Genomic DNA, 18,791 nt, shown 5'->3' with positions numbered 1-18,791 from the left:
TGTATCTTGATGTTTTTATCTTAGGTGCACTCGGGCAACCTCTGAGTTCTATTACTTTTTTCCTTTACAGACATCCCTCTTGGAATCCTACACCCCCTTGCTCCAAACTAACTTCTAGTTCCTATAACACAGAGGTTTTCAACTGGGGGTAGCACCTCCCTTCCATGGGATGTTTGGAAATAACTAGGAGGGGGAGTTTTTGGTTATTGCAAACCTCGAAGCTACCCTTGGCATTTAGTGGGTGAGGGGCCAGGAATGCTAAACAATGTGAGGGGAGTCAACACAATGAAGAACGCCCACCACACTCCCACTGAGAAACTCTGCAGCTCACCCAGCTCCTCCTCACTTCAAGGTCCTTGCCCATGGTGCTTCCTCTTCTAGAAAGCTCTTCTTCCTCTCTTTGGCTGGCCATCTCCTGTTATCACTTCCCCAGGGAAGCCTTCCTAACTTTCCAGAACAAATGAAATTCTTCCACTATAAACTTTCATAGCAACTTACACTTCTCCTTTGTAGTGCTTATCACAACCTGAATGAGTTATTTGTTCAACATGCGTGTCTCCCCAAATAGGCTATAAACTCCACAGGAATGGGACCTCTCGTTCAGAGCCATATCCCCAGTGCCTAACAAATACTGGGCACACAGTTAGGTGCTCAATCAACATTTGTCAAAAGAACAAAATCTTGATGTACCCAAAAGACACTCATACTCACATATATATACATGTATACTCACAGACAACTAATTTTTCAATTTTCTTTAGCTTAACAAGGTTAACACAACAACCAGACCTGGAGCAACTGTTTCCTCTATTTCCCACTTCTCTACTAGGTCTACTGCTGGTCTAATGCCACCCTGTTTTGCTGCCTCGCTCACTGCAGAATGGGCCTAATATCTTTTGGTCCCAAATACGCAAATTCTAAGTTGAAAGCGTCCTCCTTGCAGTTACCCAAATGCTAGAACAGCAGTTTTCTTGGCTCTAGAAAACCTAAACTCTCCCTTTCCTGACAAACAGCAACTCAATTAAGGCCCTTTGCTCTTCTCTGACCAACCTTTATTCCGCCTCTGTTTGTCAGCTTCCTCATAAGGTTAGTCCTTGTTTTTCTTAAAAAAAAAGGTTTCCTTCCTTTTTGACTATTGATATTGTGCTGTTATTCCTCAACTTTTCTAATTATAACTCCTCCTAACTTGTGTTTGCCTTAACATCTTCTGTAGTATCCACAAGTGGGCCTTTCAATCTCCCATCCTAGGTCATCATTCTTACCCTCCTCCAGAAAGTCATGTCCACCTGGAATATTTTATCTTCTCAACATAAACATTATCAAAACTCAAATCAAATTATACTTCAGTTACTCTGGACTTGTCAGACAAGAGGTTCTCATTTTTATATGTTTGAAGAGAGTGTTTATTCTACCTTTTTAAAACCATAGCCTCAACTTGAACCTTTCCATACTGGAATTAATGGTATTTAATGGCAGAAATTCTTAACCTAGGGTGCCTTGGCTGATTGTTGGGTTTGGAGCATGTGAACTCAAATATTTATCTGTGTTTGCTAGGTATTACCACAGCTTCCAGGAGATTCTCAAAAGAAAGTGGTTAAAAAATCATTGCTTCATAACTCATAAGATGACAATGACCGTGAAAACCAGGAAATTACCAAATAAAAGCCACCTACTTTGTGCATTATAATTGGAGTTTTTGGATACCTTCCTTTGGGCTTCTGGGTCTCCTTCTGCCATATTCACCAACCATACCATTGTTGCTGTTGAGAAAGACAAAAGTCCAGGTAAGGACTGGAAACACAAAAGGAAAGCACATGAATAGAGAGCAGGCTGTTATTTCTCCACACAAATCACCAATCTTCTTAATGTCACCATAAGAATCCCTAACAATCAGAAGCAAATGCATATTAAAAACGACTGGGACGGGGCTTCCCTAGTGGTGCAGTGCTTAAGAATCGCCTGCCAATGCAGGAGACACGCGTTCCAGCCCTGGTCCAGGAAGATCCCACATGCTGTGGAGCAACTAAGCCTGCACGCCACAACTGCTGAAGCCTGTGCGCCTAGAGCCCGTGCTCTGCAACAAGAGAAGCCACCACAGTGAGAAGCCTGCGTACCGCAACGAATAGGAAGACCCAATGCAGCCATAAATAAATAAATAAAAATTTTTTTTTTTTTTAGAGAGAAAACTACAGGGACTTCCCTGGTGGCGCAGTAGTTAGAATCTGCCTGCCAATGCAGGGAACACAGGTTCCAGCCCTGGTCCGCAAAGATCCCACACGCCGCGGAGCAACTAAGCCTGTGCGCCACAACTACTGAGCCTGCGCACCTAGAGCCTTTGCTCTGCAACGAGAAGCCACTGCAATGAGAAGCCTGTGCACCGCAATGAAGAGCAGCCCCCGCTCGCCGCAACTAGAGAAAGCTCTCACGCAGCAACGAAGACCCAATGCGGCCAAAAATAAATAAATAAATTTATTAAAAAAATAAAAACCACAAAAGGTTCTCTTTGATTTTGGCAGATAAAAAATAATTCTGAAACTGGACATTTACTGTAGCTTTCAAACTGTAGCTGCTATAATACAACTGCTCATTGTTATTTATAATCCCTGAAAAGTAACCAGAAGGAAAATTGTTCAGGCCAGCAAGACTCCACTGAAACAACAGCTCGACTAGTTGAATATCCTAAAACAGTGTGAATTCACTGGTGAAAATTACTTATTGGAACTAAATTAGAGGACAAACTGGGGCTCACAAAGCATCGGATGAATTACTGTAATTCGAAAGATGCAACGAATATGTTCCCTTCATGTTATGTCTTACTTCTGGGATTTTCAATAATGCTAAACTGTGTTATATACAGGGAATAAGAAAAAAAAAAGTTAAAAGCAATAAACATAAACGGATAGTCAACTGCCTTTTCTATGTCCCCTCCACAAAAATACATATATATCAATATATCTATATAGCTCTAGATATACACACACATCTTGTCACATTTTAATTAAGAGGCAATGTGAATACTTTAAAATGGTGCTTCTCTTACATACTGCAGGTAGGATGAAACATGGCGGGGAATTTGGTAACATCTAACAAAACTACATTTACCCCCTGACCCAGCAATAACACTTTTGGAATTTATCCGGAAGATACATCAACAATAATACAAAAATACATACAAACATGTGCCATACAGGGTGACAGCAGAAACCAAGCCAGCAGCAACCTGAGTCCAATCCAGTAATGGTAAGCAATTTTAAACAAGATACTTGGCATTTTCTGTTTCTCTGGCATCACTGATTTTACAATCATATCCATTTTCCTAATACTCTAAGGCTTCTTGAATAGCTTATGAAAGAAATACATAACCAAAGAGGATAAAAATCCTGTAATAGCTGCACTTACTCATTCACCATAGCTTTGTAATTCAGAGGTCAGACAAGTTCCATTATATGATAACCTGACTAACTGATCAAAGTAAATATTAGCCAGGTTGGGGATTCACTGTAACTAAATCCAAACCCAATGAAGAGGAAATAGGGCAACCACCGGGGTTTACGAATTTCTGTAGTCTTCTTGGCAATGAAGGCAGCAGGTATTTATTTGATTTTCTTTCTTTATGCAAGTATAGAAAGATAAAGCTACAAACTCTTTTAACACTTAATATTAACCATGGAAATCAAGGGTCAGCAAACTTTTTCTGTAAAGGGCCGGAGAGTAAATATTGGGGCTTGTGGGTCAACATCTGGCCTCTGTCACATATTCTTCTTTGTTCTTTTCTTTTTCATTAACTCTTTAAAGATGTAAAAACCATTCTTAGCTTTCAGGCCTATACAAAAACGGGCCACGGGCCAGATTTGGCTATGGGCAGTAGTTTGCTAACCCCTGATGTAAATTATCATGAGCAGAATATATATTTGCTGAATGAATTAACATTACTAAAATAATATCTAAAAAACCCGCTTTCCAATCTTTCAACTTAACACCAAACATCTTAGATCAATAGAAAAATATGCGAATTAAAAATTAACAATCTAGGGCTTCCCTGGTGGCGCAGTGATTGAGAGTCCGCCTGCCGATGCAGGGGACACGGGTTCGTGCCCCGGTCCGGGAAGATCCCACATGCTTGCGTACCGCAAAAAAAAAAAAAAAAAAAAAATTAACAATCTAAAAACTTCCCAAACTGATATGAAATCAGAGAAAAACTTTACATAATGGTCAACCTCAAGGAACTGTTATCTTTGTTTTCTGAAAAGCTACCAAAGAGTAGGTGTACATTCTTCCTGTCCAAACAAGGGATAGAGAAAACAAACAAAAATGCTCACATGTTTCCTGAGGGTAAGACCCTTTTGCAAACTGAATACTCTTAACTGGGGAGTATACAAATGCATCAAAGGATTGTATTTTTAAAGAACAAATAACTGAGAGGACTGACTTAAAAACTTTTCATATTAATGTTTATATCCATTTCAGGGGGAAAGAACTGATTAATATTGCTGTTTTTTGTATATTCTACTTGAAAAAAAACCTGTCAAACTCAATGTATGAAATGCTCACTGAAGATTCAGTATTTCATGAGAACAGATACTTTCTTGAACCTATTTCATCTACACAGGAGGTAAAGTTTTATGCTTATATTTTCCCATATGTGTGGAATTACTGCAAAAATATCTCAATATTGATTGTTATACAGACTTGAGTTTTTAAAAATTCATATTATATATGAATGATTTTTTAAAAAACAGTAAGTTCTTTTTCTGAGTATAAAATTAACATACATGCTTAACGTTGTGGCAGGCTGAAAGATCCTTTCTTCACCCCTCCTGCACCCACACTCTTGCCATGGTCTCGCTGAGATTGGGATGCAGTTTTCCTCTTCCTGACCAAGGACTCGGCTATGTGACTTGCTTCAACCAATGGCACATGGACAGAGATGACAGTGTGCTAATACTTAACAGGCCTGCTGCCCTCTTGTTTCTCCAGATACAAGAACATCTTCAGTTAACCCACTGGCCCAAGGAGGACAGGGAACATGTGAAGCAGAGGTACCACAGCCAAGTCTGATCAGCTGAGTCAACTGACCCGCAGGTGCAGGAGTGATGGTGACTGATAATTATTTTTAAGGCATTAAGTTGTTGTTTTTTTAAAAATAAATTTATTTATTTATTTTTGGCTGCGTTGGGTCTTCTTTGCTGCATGCAGGCTTTCTCTAGTTGTGGCGAGCAGGGGCTACTCTTCGTTGCGGTGCTTGAGCTTCTCATTGCAGTGGCTTCTCTTGTTGTGGAACATGGGCTCTAGGCACATGGGCTACAGTAGTTGTGGCACACAGGCTTAGCTGTTCCACGGCATGTGGGATCTTTCTGGATCAGGGCTCGAACCCATGTCCCCTGCAGTAGCAGGTGGATTCTTAACCACTGCGCCACCAGGGAAGTCCCCTAAGGCATTAAGTTGTGAGGGGGTTTGTTACACAGCATTATCGTGGTACTAACAATAGATACAACGGTAGAAAAATGTAAAATCCTAAAACTAAGAAAAAATTTTAAACTCACAATCCCTTCACTTTGACATCCACAATTAAAAAATATAGAGTACAACAGGGACTTCAAGCAAGTTCACAAGAAAGACAGATGAACTAACACGTGCTCCCAACTTGACCTCTCTCTACGTTCCACTATCTTCTGCTTTTCTGTCTTCTCCTTCCTTCGGGGTCTTTCACTATTCTCATCTAATTCCTCTTACTGAACTCTTAGAGCTATTTCTACCTGCTTTGTTTATTACTTTGCTCCAGTAATTACTTCTTTTTGCTGGTCTCTTCAAAGCCTTTCTCCACTGGCTCCTTTCCCTCAACCTTCTCTCTCCTGGAACCATCTTTCCTCATACCTGTTCTCTTCTCAAGTCACCACTGCTCTGCCTGTGAACTAGTAGGTGATACTTACCTCTCCTTCTTCATCACCCAGTCTCTGTCCACTGTATCACTTCCACTGCCAGTGCCAGCAAAACCCAGACAGACACACACAGACACACACACACAGACGCACACTTTCCGCCCTTTGGAATACTGCTTCTGGTCCTATCATTCTACTGAAATTGCTCTCTTAAATGTCACTAAATGTGTCTAAAGCACCAAATTCTATATGGTTTACTTAGTCCTCATCATCCTTCACTTCTTTATAGCATCTGACATTCTCTCCTTCTTGAAACTCTGCTTTTTCAATAACTCAACAGATAAATAGGCCAAAAGTCCACAAGGATATATATCACACTGATAATACTGGTAAGTAACTGCTTGGTAAAGTATTAAGATTGGGGATGACAGTTACAATGAAATTTAACTTTATCTGTAATTCAAAAATTTTTTCAATGATAAAGTATTAATGTATTACTTGTATAATTAAAAATTAATTCTAAAAATATGGAAAAATACAATACCAAGCCAGTCATAAAACAAGAAATTTACACATGCAGCTAAAAAATACATTAAAAAGTCCAAATAATCATTAATAGTTATTACTTACTATTAACTAATAATAGTTATTAGTCAATAAGCCAAGATGAAAACTAAAATAAGATGTTGTCTATTAGTTTCCCATACACATACACAAACAAGTGATAATGAAGGTGTTAGTTAATTAGGACCTTCACACTACTGAAGGGAATATAAATTGGTATAGCCTTTTTTTTTTTTTTTGTGGTATGCGGGCCTCTCACTGCTGTGGCCTCTCCCATTGCAGAGCACAGGCTCCGGACGCGCAGGTCCAGCGGCTACGGCCCATGGGCCCAGCCGTTTCGTAGCACGTGGGATCCTCCCGGACCGGGGCATGAACCCGTGTCCCCTGCATCGGCAGGCGGACCCCCAACCACTGCGCCACCAGGGAAGCCCTGGTATAGCCTTTTGAGGAGGCAATCTGGCACTATCTATCAAAATTTAAAGGCACACATCCTTTGACTTAGCAATTCCATTTCTATGAATGTATCTGTACAACAATATTCACAAACTCATAAATGTTCTCTGCAAGCATTGTTTGTAATGGGAAATGATCACTAAAGATACCCCTTATTTTATCTATATAAGAGAAAACTATGCAGACATTTCACGTACTGATATGAAAAAATAGTCATGCTACTGCTAAGTGAAAAATGCTGGTTTTCCCAATTTTCTGATATTTTCTTATGTTCCATTTACTATTCTCTCTTCATTTCTCACTCTCTAAACATAGTAGTTGACAAAGATCTACTCCTGGTGTCCTCTTCTCTTCTCTTTGATTTGAATCACTCATCCACTCCCACAGCTGCAACTGTCACCTCCATGCTGATGTTCTTCAATTCTGCATCTCTATTATCAACCTTTTCCTTTGCACTGGTACTTCATTTCTAAACTCCCGCCGGAAATTTCTACCTGGATGGCTCACAGGTCCTGCCAAGAAAATTAGATATGGGCTACAGGCAACACTACACAGATTTCTCAAATAAGAAAAACCTCTCTTCTTTATCATCCTCCCTTTAAGCTTTAAACTTCTCTCACTCGTCACTAAGAATGACTGAAACTACCTCCAAAAGCTCTCATCAAGGCCTTTCCCTTGACTGCCATTACCTATCCCATAATTCAGACTCTCATTACTTTCCACCTAGATCATGGCAATATCTGTTTAGTTATGCTTCCCGTTCTCTCTCCCTCCCGTTCATCTTGCACAATGCTGCAAGCTTACAAAGGCACAGCTCTGATCACATTAGTCTTCTGTTAAGAACCTTCTGTGATTCCCAAGTGATCATGAATAGAATACAGAGATCTAAACCAGTCCTTCAAAGCTATCCGTGATCTTGCCCTGAGTGCCTTTCCAAATCCATCTCCTAGTACTCTCCCTATTTTGTACTCCATGTTCTAGTCAACTGGAACACTTGAAATTTGAAGAAGATGCCCCACACTTATGCCTCCAAGCCATTCTTTGTGAAAGCCCACTTTTTAAAAAAAAAATTTATTTGGCTGCATTGGGTCTTTGTTGCTGTGCGGGCTTCAGTAGTTGTGGCGCGCAGGCTCAGTAGTTGTGGCACAGGGGCTTAGTTGCTCCGTAGCATGTGGGATCTTCCCGGATCAGGGATCGAACCCGTGTCCCCTGCACTGCAGGCGGATTCTTAACCACTGCGCCATCAGGGAAGTCCCCAAGCCCACTTTTGGAAATGACTCTTCCATCTGCGCTTGCTGAAATCCTACCCACCCTTTGAAGGTTCAATCCAAATGCTGTCTCTTCCATGAAGCCTTTCTCTGATTCCCCATTTAGATTTTCCCTGTTTTGAGCTCTTTCTGCATTTTGCGTTCCTTCTGAATAATCGGATAACAGCCTGCCTCGAATGTTGTTTACATACTTGTCTTATCTCACTTCTAAATTGTAAGCAAGGGAATTCCCTGGCGGTCCAGTGGTTACGACTCTTGAGTTTTCACTGCTGAGGGCTTGGGTTCAATTCCTGGTCGGGGAACTAAGATCTCACATGCCGTGCAGCACAGCCAAAAAACAAAAATGTAAGCAAATGCACTCTGAGGGAAAGCAAAGTATCTTAATCATATATATTTTTTTTAATTTAGTTTTTGGCCATGCCATGGCAGGTGGGATCTTAGTTCCCCAACCAGGCCCCCTGCATTGGAAGCATGGAGTCTTAACCACTGGACAGCCAGGGAAGTCCCTCTTAATCATCTTTATATCCTCCACAGTGCTCTGTGGGAGCAGATCAGGTCAATGATGAATAAATAGTTACTGAATGATTAGGAAGTGTATGACTCTAAAACCAAAAAAAGGGCAAACACATTCTGAAGGAAAAGTACAATTCTTTCAACATGGTAGTGCAAGATCCACCTACAATATATGTATATAACAAGTACTCAACAGTTCTTGATTAATAAGATTTTAAATGAGAATACTGGCTCCTCAATCTCTAAATATTTCTTCTATCTCCACACATACTGAAAACTCTCTTGAACCAATGTCAGGCAGAAGATAATAATTTGCAAGGAAACAGATCTGCAGCATTTCCATCAATGCTATGCATTTAAGGTGAGAAAAAGTACCACGATAATGATCATAATTACATGTGTTTGAATCTCTGTAAATTCTAAGCTGTTCACTAACTTAACATCATTCTGAAATACTTACAAGAGTAAATAAGAGCCGGAAAGAGAGTTTCATTCCTCTCCTGAGCTGTTTCAACCAGCATACGAAGTGGGCCTTTTGGACACAAAACAGCCACTAAATCTAGAAAAAGGAAAATAGAAAAGATATCTGAAAAATGTATTGGCTAAACTCGTAAATGGGTGTGTGAGGGAGGAATTAACCAATTGAAAAGGTTTAATTTTTTTTACACAGAAAGATGTTGAATTAATATGAAATAAACAGCAGGTAAGCTGATGGGGGAGGCGGATGGAGACAATCTAAACAAAATACACAAAACCACACAGAGACCTGTGCAAACTTCATTTTGGTTTGACTGCTATTTGGTTAGTTTACAGTGTATCATCGTTGGGTTCTTGGAATAAGTCTTCTCAGTTTGAAGAGAAGAGGCAGAAATAATGACAAGACAGAATTATTCTAGAGCAGTTGTCAATTTCCAAAGCAGAAACAAGGACAAGCCATTTCCAAACAAAACATACCTATGAGCCACAAACTGAAGGTTTACTTTAGGAGGGGATTTAATAGAGGGGATTTGACTTAACTTTTCAAAATATGAAGAACAGAGTAGAAGAGATTCATCTTCTCCCCTTTTTGAAAACAGTATATGTACTATTTAGGGATACTTGAAATAAGAGGGCAGTAAATTCAAACAAATAACTAATAAACCTCTGCATGAGCTTAGCATTTCTTTAGCTCTCCTGTCAAAAGCACTTCACAAATATTTAGGTCTCAGAATACACGTGGTGCTGAAAAGTGTCTTATTTTACGAAAACAGCAACTCGGAGGAGGAAGCAATATGCATAAATTATTCTTGATTCTACCACCATCTGTCTCCAATAACTGCAGTTTTTCTTACATTTGCTATGTCATGAAAATTCAGAGTATAGAAATACAGAAAATAATTTCAAACATTTAATAATGGGAAACAGATATAGGTAAATTTGTAAAGGAAGATTCGATAGCTTGTGTTGACATTACTATCATTCAGATGCATTTAAGTAAAAAGCCTCACACCTGCAAGTGGTCATGTCTTCTTGTACACTACTACTACTACTACTACTACTACTACTACTACTACTACTACTACAATAAAACACACACACACACACACACACGAAATCTCTACTCTCACTGCTTCCATTTTGTTTGGGATGAGAAAAGGGAAATTTGCCGTTCTCTGAAATAATGAGATTTCTAACCTGTTTCAACCTGCGATGTCCTGTAACTATCTTGGTTTTATGACACACTACTCCTTATAGAATTGCTAAATGATAAACCCTTATTTTTTAGAGCAATTAAAGTGAATTAAAATTAATTTTGTTTTGAAATTCTTAGAACAATCTTTGTGACATCTTCAGATCTTATGGAAATGGAGTTAAGAATCATTACTCTAAATATTGGGCACAAAAGTCTTTTATTTTAAAGGAACTCAAAAGGTCTGTGGAGATAATTTGCATATGTATGGAAGAAGCAGAGGGTTGATGGGAGAAACAGTGTAATGTAGTAGAAAGAATATGGGACTTAGGACTCATATTCTAGATCAAATGGTGTTAAGCTTGGGCAAATACTTTACCTCTACAAACTTCAGGTTCTTAGCAGTAAAACAAGAATAACTGCCTTGCTTACTTCACAGGATTATACATTTTAAAGAAACAGCTAATATTTACTGATAGATACCGTTATACGTGTGTACTGTACATATTGTTTAATTTAATCTTCATAATCACTAAGACTCGGGGGTTGAGCAATGTGTCTGTGGCCACATACCCAATAAATGATAGGAGTAGAAGAGTCTGGATTTGAACCCAGGCAGTCTGTCTCCAGAACTGGCATTTCTTTTTTAATATCAAAAATGGAATCAGACTCTATTATGATTCAACCCTGATGTTTCATTTAATCAAGTTTTAACTTGCTCTAGTATGTCATAATGGTGCCCTCGTGAGGCCTGTAGTGTGAGACTGTATGGTGGTGAAAGTTCCACTGCACACCTTGTTCAAGAGCCCAGCATTGTATATTTAGAAGTGAAATAGTCACTATAACAATATCTGGAACTCCAGAGTGGATAAAGTGAGGAGGCCTGTATTGTGGGTTTAATACGTACTGAGACATGTATAACTTTGATTTCTATTTTTGGTATCTGTGAGGCAAGAGATTCTCAGTTATTTTTCCTAAAGAGGGAAAACTTGGATAAGTAATTGCTGTTGCTACCACTGGCAGAATCAGGTGGCTAGACCACTTGCAATGTTCCAAGGGTCTGTAAAAATGCACAGATGGAGCCAACTGTTGGCCAGATTAAGACGACTGCCTGAAGTTCAGCTAATTTTGCTGACCCTTGGATCCCATTCTTTGATCAAGGATGCTTGGATTAAGCAATGAAAAGCAGAGCTCTCCAAGTGAGCTCCTTCACATGTAGTTTTTTTTTTTTTTTTTTGCGGTACGCGGGCTTCTCACTGTTGCGGCCTCTCCCGTTGCAGGGCACAGGCTCCAGACGCGCAGGCTCAGCGGCCATAGCTCACCGGCCCAGCTGCTCTGCAGCATGTGGGATCCTCCCAGACCGGGGCACGAACCCACGTCCCCTGCATCGCAGGCGGATTCTCAACCACTGCGCCACCAGGGAAGCCCCACATGTAGTTTTGATGCTGTCCATAAAGTGTACAAACTCCCACTGCTGTTTGTTCACTGATTTGATTCCAAAGGGCTCCCGTGGTAGCCAGGGGTCCAAGAGAGGGGTGACCTCCTCTAGCACCTTGTCAACTGGCAAGGGACTGAGGAAAGAAGAGTCCACCCTCTCCTATGGGTGAGATAGTCCAGGGGGCCCAGACTCAGCTCTATCATATGGCTAACATTTCTGTCTTAGCAAGGAGGCCCTGGTGGCTGTGCTGAGCTTGTAGAATGCTGCCTCTATGATATGGAGATAAGGAGCAGATGGATTTGGAGCTTCACAGGTTCAGGGCCTGTGAAAACCTGTTTCCAGGAGAGCTTGGAATGTAGTCAGAAATGGCCATTCTAAACGTGTACAGCATGGGACTGAAAAGTGTGGTTCCTCACACCAGAGATCCGTGGGCAACTGATGATCATAGTGAGTGATCCAGATATTTCAGGAGGTATGAGAAGACGTTGCTAAAGCCTCTAAAGCGGGAGAAGGGACACTAACGGAAGTAACTACTGTATTATAATTTGGACAGTTCTAGAACCTTATGTTGTAGGAGGTCCCCATTCAAGGTGGGCCAATTTGTAACAGTATAAAAAGGCTTAAGTAAAATTTGTAAATGAAGAGTATATTGCCTCCAGATCTCCAAAGGGCCTAAAACATAGTGGGCTTGTTTTAACATCATGGGCGCCGAGAGGGTCAGCTGCTATTTCTTGACAGTGCCAGAGATGCAGAAGCCCTCAGCTTACCAAGTAACTTTCAGGAATTTAACTGGGGTGGCAGAGCCTTGTACTATGTACAGAGAAATGCCACCTCCCTTTTGAACTCTATTGTGAATATCTGTATATCCTCACCAAGTAGGTCCAGTGAATTTATTCAGAGGATGATATCATCAGTGTAATGTTGTATCTGTGCTCCTGGACAAAGGTGGATGTGGTTAAGATCCAGCCTGCAAAGATTTTGTGCAACAGTAGTAGGGCTGCTAAAGTACCTGAGTCACTAGGTAAAGATATAATGTGTCCCTTTGAAGGAGAAAGCAAACTGTGGCTGTTGAAAAAGGCATGGAACAGAAGAACATATTGATAATATCTCTGACTGCAAAGTATTAACCAGCTGCTGCCTGGATGGAGCGCAGAACTGGCATTCTTGATCGCAGCTGTGCAATGAAAAGATGAGTACTTTGCAAACCATCAAATACTATACAACCTAAGGCCACTATGAAAAGTCCGTCACAAAGAGTATATGACTTTTACAGTTCTGTGACTGACTGCTCAAATATGAGAACAGAGCCAATCGAATTCTATTTCCACAGACGTTTTATTCATCAATCAAGGGGGAATGATGAGGTTTTCTACTACAGGTCACCTGACATTTTAATAAGCATTTGAATAGGGATGAAAGAACACTGCAGTTATCATACAGAGACCACAAATTGACCTCTGAAAACGGATCTCTTTTTGGCTTTTATGCAAAGTGAGAGTTGCAGAGTTCACATCTTGGTTATTCATGGCTAAGGTATATTCTGACTTTTCAGGACCCATGTCACATGGGTTGCTAATAAATATGAAGCTCACACTGCCCAAATAAGTTTTACCTTTAAAAGAGTAATTCTACCCAAGTTGCCTTATAAAAAGTAGTTAACTTAATTTTTATATTAAAAATTAGTTGAGCATTTTATGTGTGTCAAGCACTCTGCTAGTGCTTTCCGACAAATATTCTGAGAAGCATTATTCCCATTTTCCAAATGAGGAAACTGAAGCTCGAAGGGCCCGAATCACCTTCATAAAGTCATGAAGGTCATAAAGTCATGAAGGCCATCAGTGGTAGCGATGGGATTTGAATCTAAGTCTTAGGACCAGCAGTCTATGGATCCTTCCACTAACTCATCACTGAGTTAAACTGGGGGGATTAATAAAACATTTTTAAAGAAATTAACCTCAAAAAATTTGAAATCTTTATATGAAAAAGATAGTAGAGTTAACTGATTATTTACTGAAAAGCTATGGGACATTACTGTTGTCATTTTCCCTAAGTCAAGATAACTAGAAGAGGAAGGAAAACACACCAGGAGGTATTTCTGTGATGAACAAAATGTCAGTCTTGGGTTTTACCATATACTGAAATCACAGCCAAGATGAGCCACGCGGTCCATTCTGGGAGGTACTTGATAAATACCAGGGCCATGAGGGCACTGATCATAATGAGATATGCCTGCTGGAGTCTCAGTGGACCTTTCCAGTGAATGGCAATCATTCCCACCACACCAAAATTCCAGATCAGGAGTGCAACTGTAATGTAGTCCATGGCGACATTATAGGTTTTAAACACTTCCCTGAAAAAAATTAAACAGATATCTAAAAAGATTTGCATACAATAAGTTTCATCAAAACATTTTTTAGAACTATGGTTCTAACACAGATATTCATTAGATATTCACATCCCAGCTTCACACTTTTACCATATCTTTCTTTAAATTAATGCACTTTTTTCCTCAAGTTGAGCTTATTTTAATAGAAAACTCTGTATCGGTCATATAAATGGGAAACCAGTATCACAGGCCACAGTTGTAAAAATAAGTACAAAAATTTTTTAAAAAGGCCATATAACACCTAAAATGCTATTCTGTACTTTGGGAAATGCTTGTTTGAAGTATCTGAAATTGGAAAAAATTAAACATGCAAAATAAATTTTAGAGCTTAGGACATAAGGTGTTATTTTCATAAAATTTAGTGCAGCCATTAATATATATATGTTTTATACACATGCACACAAACATGGGATATAGGCATGATATATTGTTGCCGGAAAAAAAAATATCATCTCATTTACATGAAATAATGTGTGAGAAGAGAGAGCAAGAGATCGATGTAGTAGTTCCTGAAAAGATGCAGGACTTATCTTTAGATGATGGGAGTCTGGAATTTTTAAAACTTTTCTTCCTTTTTTTTTTTTTTTTTTCACAATGAATGAATGAATGAATGAATTTTTATAATGAAGAAAACAGTATTTTAATTTTGGGAGGGGGAATTCCATCTTAAAATAAAGAGATACAAATATAGAAGATGGGTAACTGAGGAGAAAGAAAGTGCTCGTTTATTTAAGCACAAACTTTGGTTTCTGGAGACTATCCAGAAAGGTGATCTTTCCATTTTGAAATTTCAAAATAAATGTTGAAATTTCTGGATGATGTAGCTATTTGTATTAAGCATTTCAGATATCCCAGCACTCAAAACAAAAAACCCCCAAAACTCCAAACTACTGTTATCTTTAGCTAGGTAATACATGCCTAAAATGCAAAATTCCCAACATATACTGTGAAAAGTTTCCCCCCAAACCTTGTCTCTCTCTCCAAAGGAAAGCACTATTATTAACTTCATATGCATCCTTCCAGAGAGTGTCCATACATATCATAAATATACTTCTTTACCGGATACAAATGATAGCATACACATTGTTCTAAACCAGGGTTTTTTCTCTTAATGATATTCCTGGAGAACTTTCCACATTAGTATACTAGAGTACCTCATTCTTTTCAATGGCTTTATTGTATGGATGTACCATAATTTATTTAACCAGTTTTCTATTGATGGATACTTAGACTGATTCCATTCTTTTGCTATCAGAAACAATGCTGCAATGATTATCCCTACAGATTACTAGGTTCAGGACATATTCATATAAAACTTTAATGGATATGCTGAACTGCTCTTAATCAAAGTTTTACACCAATGTGTGCATGTTTATTTTCCTGCAACCTTGCCAAATTAGAACATTTATTAAACTATTTAATCCTTGTTAACCTAATGTACAGCTTTAATTAGCATTAATTTTATAAGGAGGGTGTGCATATTTTCATATATTTAAAAGTAACTTGTCTTTCTCTTTCTGTTGACTATTTTTTCATATCCTTCGCCCATTTTTTTTCTGTTAGGTTGTTGTTGATCTTATTGCCATGTAGAGTTTTATATATAAAGTAAATTAGCCTTTGTCTATAAAATGAGTTGAAAACACACTTAGCAGTTGGTCATTCATCTTCTGATTTTTTTCATGGTGTGGTTGGTTGGCTTGATTTTTAGGTTTTGTGTGAATGTGTGTGTGTGTGTATATATATATATGTGTATATATTTATATATAAAACATTAGATTTAAGGAAGGACCTTTTAAGTTACATAATTAAATATATATATATATATATATACTTAAATTCCCCATCCCCCATGGTTTTCTCTAGTCCTTTTACGGTTTTACTTTCATATTTAAATTTTTAATCCACTGGAATTTATCCTGGTATAGATATAAAGAAGAAATTCAAAATTTTCCTCTGGATGACTACCCAATTATCTCAACACCAATTACTAAATAATCCATTTACAGCCTACTGTTTCTATACTACCTTTATCATAAATTAAATTCCTTTATATATTTGAGCATTTTTTTAAGTCCTTCTAATCTTTTCTACTGATTATCTGTTTATAGTGCAGGTGTCACTTTTAATTATTATAGTTTTATAATTTTTTTTGTTTTAAGTTATTTATTTATTTTTGGTTGTGTTGGCTCTTCGTTGCTGCTCATGGGCTTTCTCTAGTTGTGGCGAGCGGGGGCCACTCTTCGTTGCAGTGCACGGGCATTGCGGTGGCTTCTCTTGTTGCAGAGCACGGGCTCTAGGCGCATGGGCTTAGTTGCTCCACGGCATGTGGGATCTTCCCGGACCAGGGCTCGAACCCATGTCCCCTGCATTGGCAGGCAGATTCTTAACCACTGTGCCACCAGGGAAGTCTCTAGTTTTATAATTTTGTATCAGGTAGGAGTAGTATCCCTCAGTTTTCTTCTTTTTTACGATTCTTGGGGGTACCTTCACTTATTTATTTTTTCAAATAAATTTTAAAATTATCTTGTCCAGATTAAAAATAAATCTTATTTGTATTTTTATTGGGCTTATATTAAAATTTAAAATAAACTTAAGAGAGAACTGACATCTTTATGATGATATTCTTTCTATGTAACCTGGTATAATTTTCCGTTTGTTTAAGTCTTCTTTTTAAGCCCTAAAGAGGCATTTTAAAATTTCTTTATTTTATTTATTTATTTTTAAATTTTTGGCCATGCTGCATGGCTTGCAGGATCTCAGTTCCCTGACCAGGGATTGAATCTGGGTGACAGCAATGAAAGCACCAAATCCTAACCTTTAAACCACCAGGGAACTCCCTAAAATTTCTTAATAATAGAACTTAAAGAATTACTGTTTAATCCTAGATATTTTCTCTTTCTTGCTGCTCTCATAAATGGGATTTTTTTCTTTGCATTATGTTTTCTAACTAGTTGTTTACATGATGGCTATTGATTTATGTTAATTAATTTTGTATGCAGTTCCCTTACCAAATTTACTTAGTGATTCTAATTGTTTTTTTGGTTAATTCTGAAACCAAGTAAACAATCATTTTACCTCTAATTACTGATAATTTAACCTTCTCTTCCAAATTGTGTAGCTCTATTTCTTTGTCTTATTTAATTGCATTCACTAGTCCCTCCAGAGCAATGATTGACAACAATAGTGATAAAGGAAATCCTCATCTTGTCCTAACAGTAACAGGTGTGCTTCTGAAGTTTTCCTGAGAGGATGATACCAATCGTTAGAATAAGATTCATATATTTTATCATGTTAGAGAACTAATCATCTGTTTTATTATGGAATTTGACCAAGGACAAGTGTTGAATTTTGTCAAATTCTTGTTAGCATGTATAAGATGATGACTTAGTAACATGGTGACTTGTATTGATATTTCCTAATAATAAACCAGTCTCCCATTCTGCAAACAAACTCCATTTGGTCATATGTATTATACCCTCAAAGGGTTGTTGCTGAATCCCGTTAGTGAATATTTAGTTATTCTTTTGGCATCAATAAATAGGACTGATCCACAGTTTCCTTTTTCTTGATAATTCATAGGGTTTTGGTATTAGTGTTACCCTTCCTTCTCAAAAAGAATCTGGAAGCTTTTCTTCTTTTTCTATGTCCTGGAACAGTTAAAATAGCATTAGAGTTATCCGCTCCTTAAAGGTTTAATAGAATTTACCTATGAAACCATTTGGGCCTGGTATTGTTGTTACTGGTGGAGGTGGGATGAGAACCTCTTCAACAACCTTCTGTATTTTTTCATTGCTCTACTTAGATTTTCTATCACTTCAGTGGTCAGTTTTGGTAATTAGTTTTTTCCTAGAAAATCATCCATTTCATAGAGATTCTTACATTTATTTCTTTTGTCTGTGGTCATTCCCCCTGCTTCTACCAAAGAATTAAGTCTTCAATTTATTTTTTAGTTTTATTGCTTCTTCCTAATTTAAGAGCTAGTACAATGGTTTACGACCTGTATTCTGCCACTAGGGCTGACAGAAAGACAAGGCAGGCAAATCTCTGAGCCTCTATTCTCTTCAACAGAGCAGCTCCACTTTTTTCTATTTTATATGTGAAGTTCTCATGTAAGATTTCATTTGAGAGGCAAAAGACTAACTGATGAAACAATATAAAAGTTTAAAAATCAATTCATGTTTATACACATGCTTGAAATGCTTTAACATTCTGATTCAAAGATTATTACTAGAAGTAAAGAATACAGTAAATTCTTTACTAAAACGACTTAGAATTAACTGTAGTCTTGAGTTCTTTCATTCTACTTATTACAAACAAGGATCAACAAAAGAATATCCCTATCGATAATATTAACTAGTTGTATATATACCAAGTATGGCCTATACATGGAAACAATTATAATTTAAGAATAATTCATCAACAAAGTACATTTATTTAAGTGACAAGTTATAGAGCCCAAATAAAGTTAACTTCTGAAAAACAGACCAAATATTTCACTACTTACCCCAAGTAAATGAATGAGAAAAAGAACAGCAACAATAGGGATGAAATAATAAGCCAGGCATGGATGACCTAGAAAAGAGTTTCAGTATAATTAACAGATCCCATAACCCTAAAAAAA

At 38.1% G+C, this 18,791-nt stretch overlaps 1 protein-coding gene across 5 annotated transcripts in view; it reads right to left on the bottom strand.

The window, feature by feature from the left end:
* Nucleotides 1–18,791, bottom strand: part of PSEN1 (presenilin 1) — a 79,029-nt gene that overhangs the window by 16,752 nt on the left and 43,486 nt on the right. For all 5 annotated transcript variants that reach the window (XM_032622140.1, XM_032622137.1, XM_032622139.1 and 2 more), the window contains 4 exons: nucleotides 18,675–18,742; nucleotides 13,914–14,134; nucleotides 9,138–9,236; nucleotides 1,674–1,760 (listed from right to left, as the gene is read on the bottom strand). In XM_032622140.1, coding sequence (XP_032478031.1) covers nucleotides 1,674–1,760; nucleotides 9,138–9,236; nucleotides 13,914–14,134; nucleotides 18,675–18,742 — 475 coding nt within the window. The remainder of the gene's footprint in view (nucleotides 1–1,673; nucleotides 1,761–9,137; nucleotides 9,237–13,913; nucleotides 14,135–18,674; nucleotides 18,743–18,791) is intronic.

Source organism: Phocoena sinus, chromosome 2 (assembly GCF_008692025.1).
Source record: "Phocoena sinus isolate mPhoSin1 chromosome 2, mPhoSin1.pri, whole genome shotgun sequence".
NCBI classification, from domain to species: domain Eukaryota; kingdom Metazoa; phylum Chordata; class Mammalia; order Artiodactyla; family Phocoenidae; genus Phocoena; species Phocoena sinus.
This window is presented reverse-complemented; position numbering and strand designations above follow the sequence as displayed.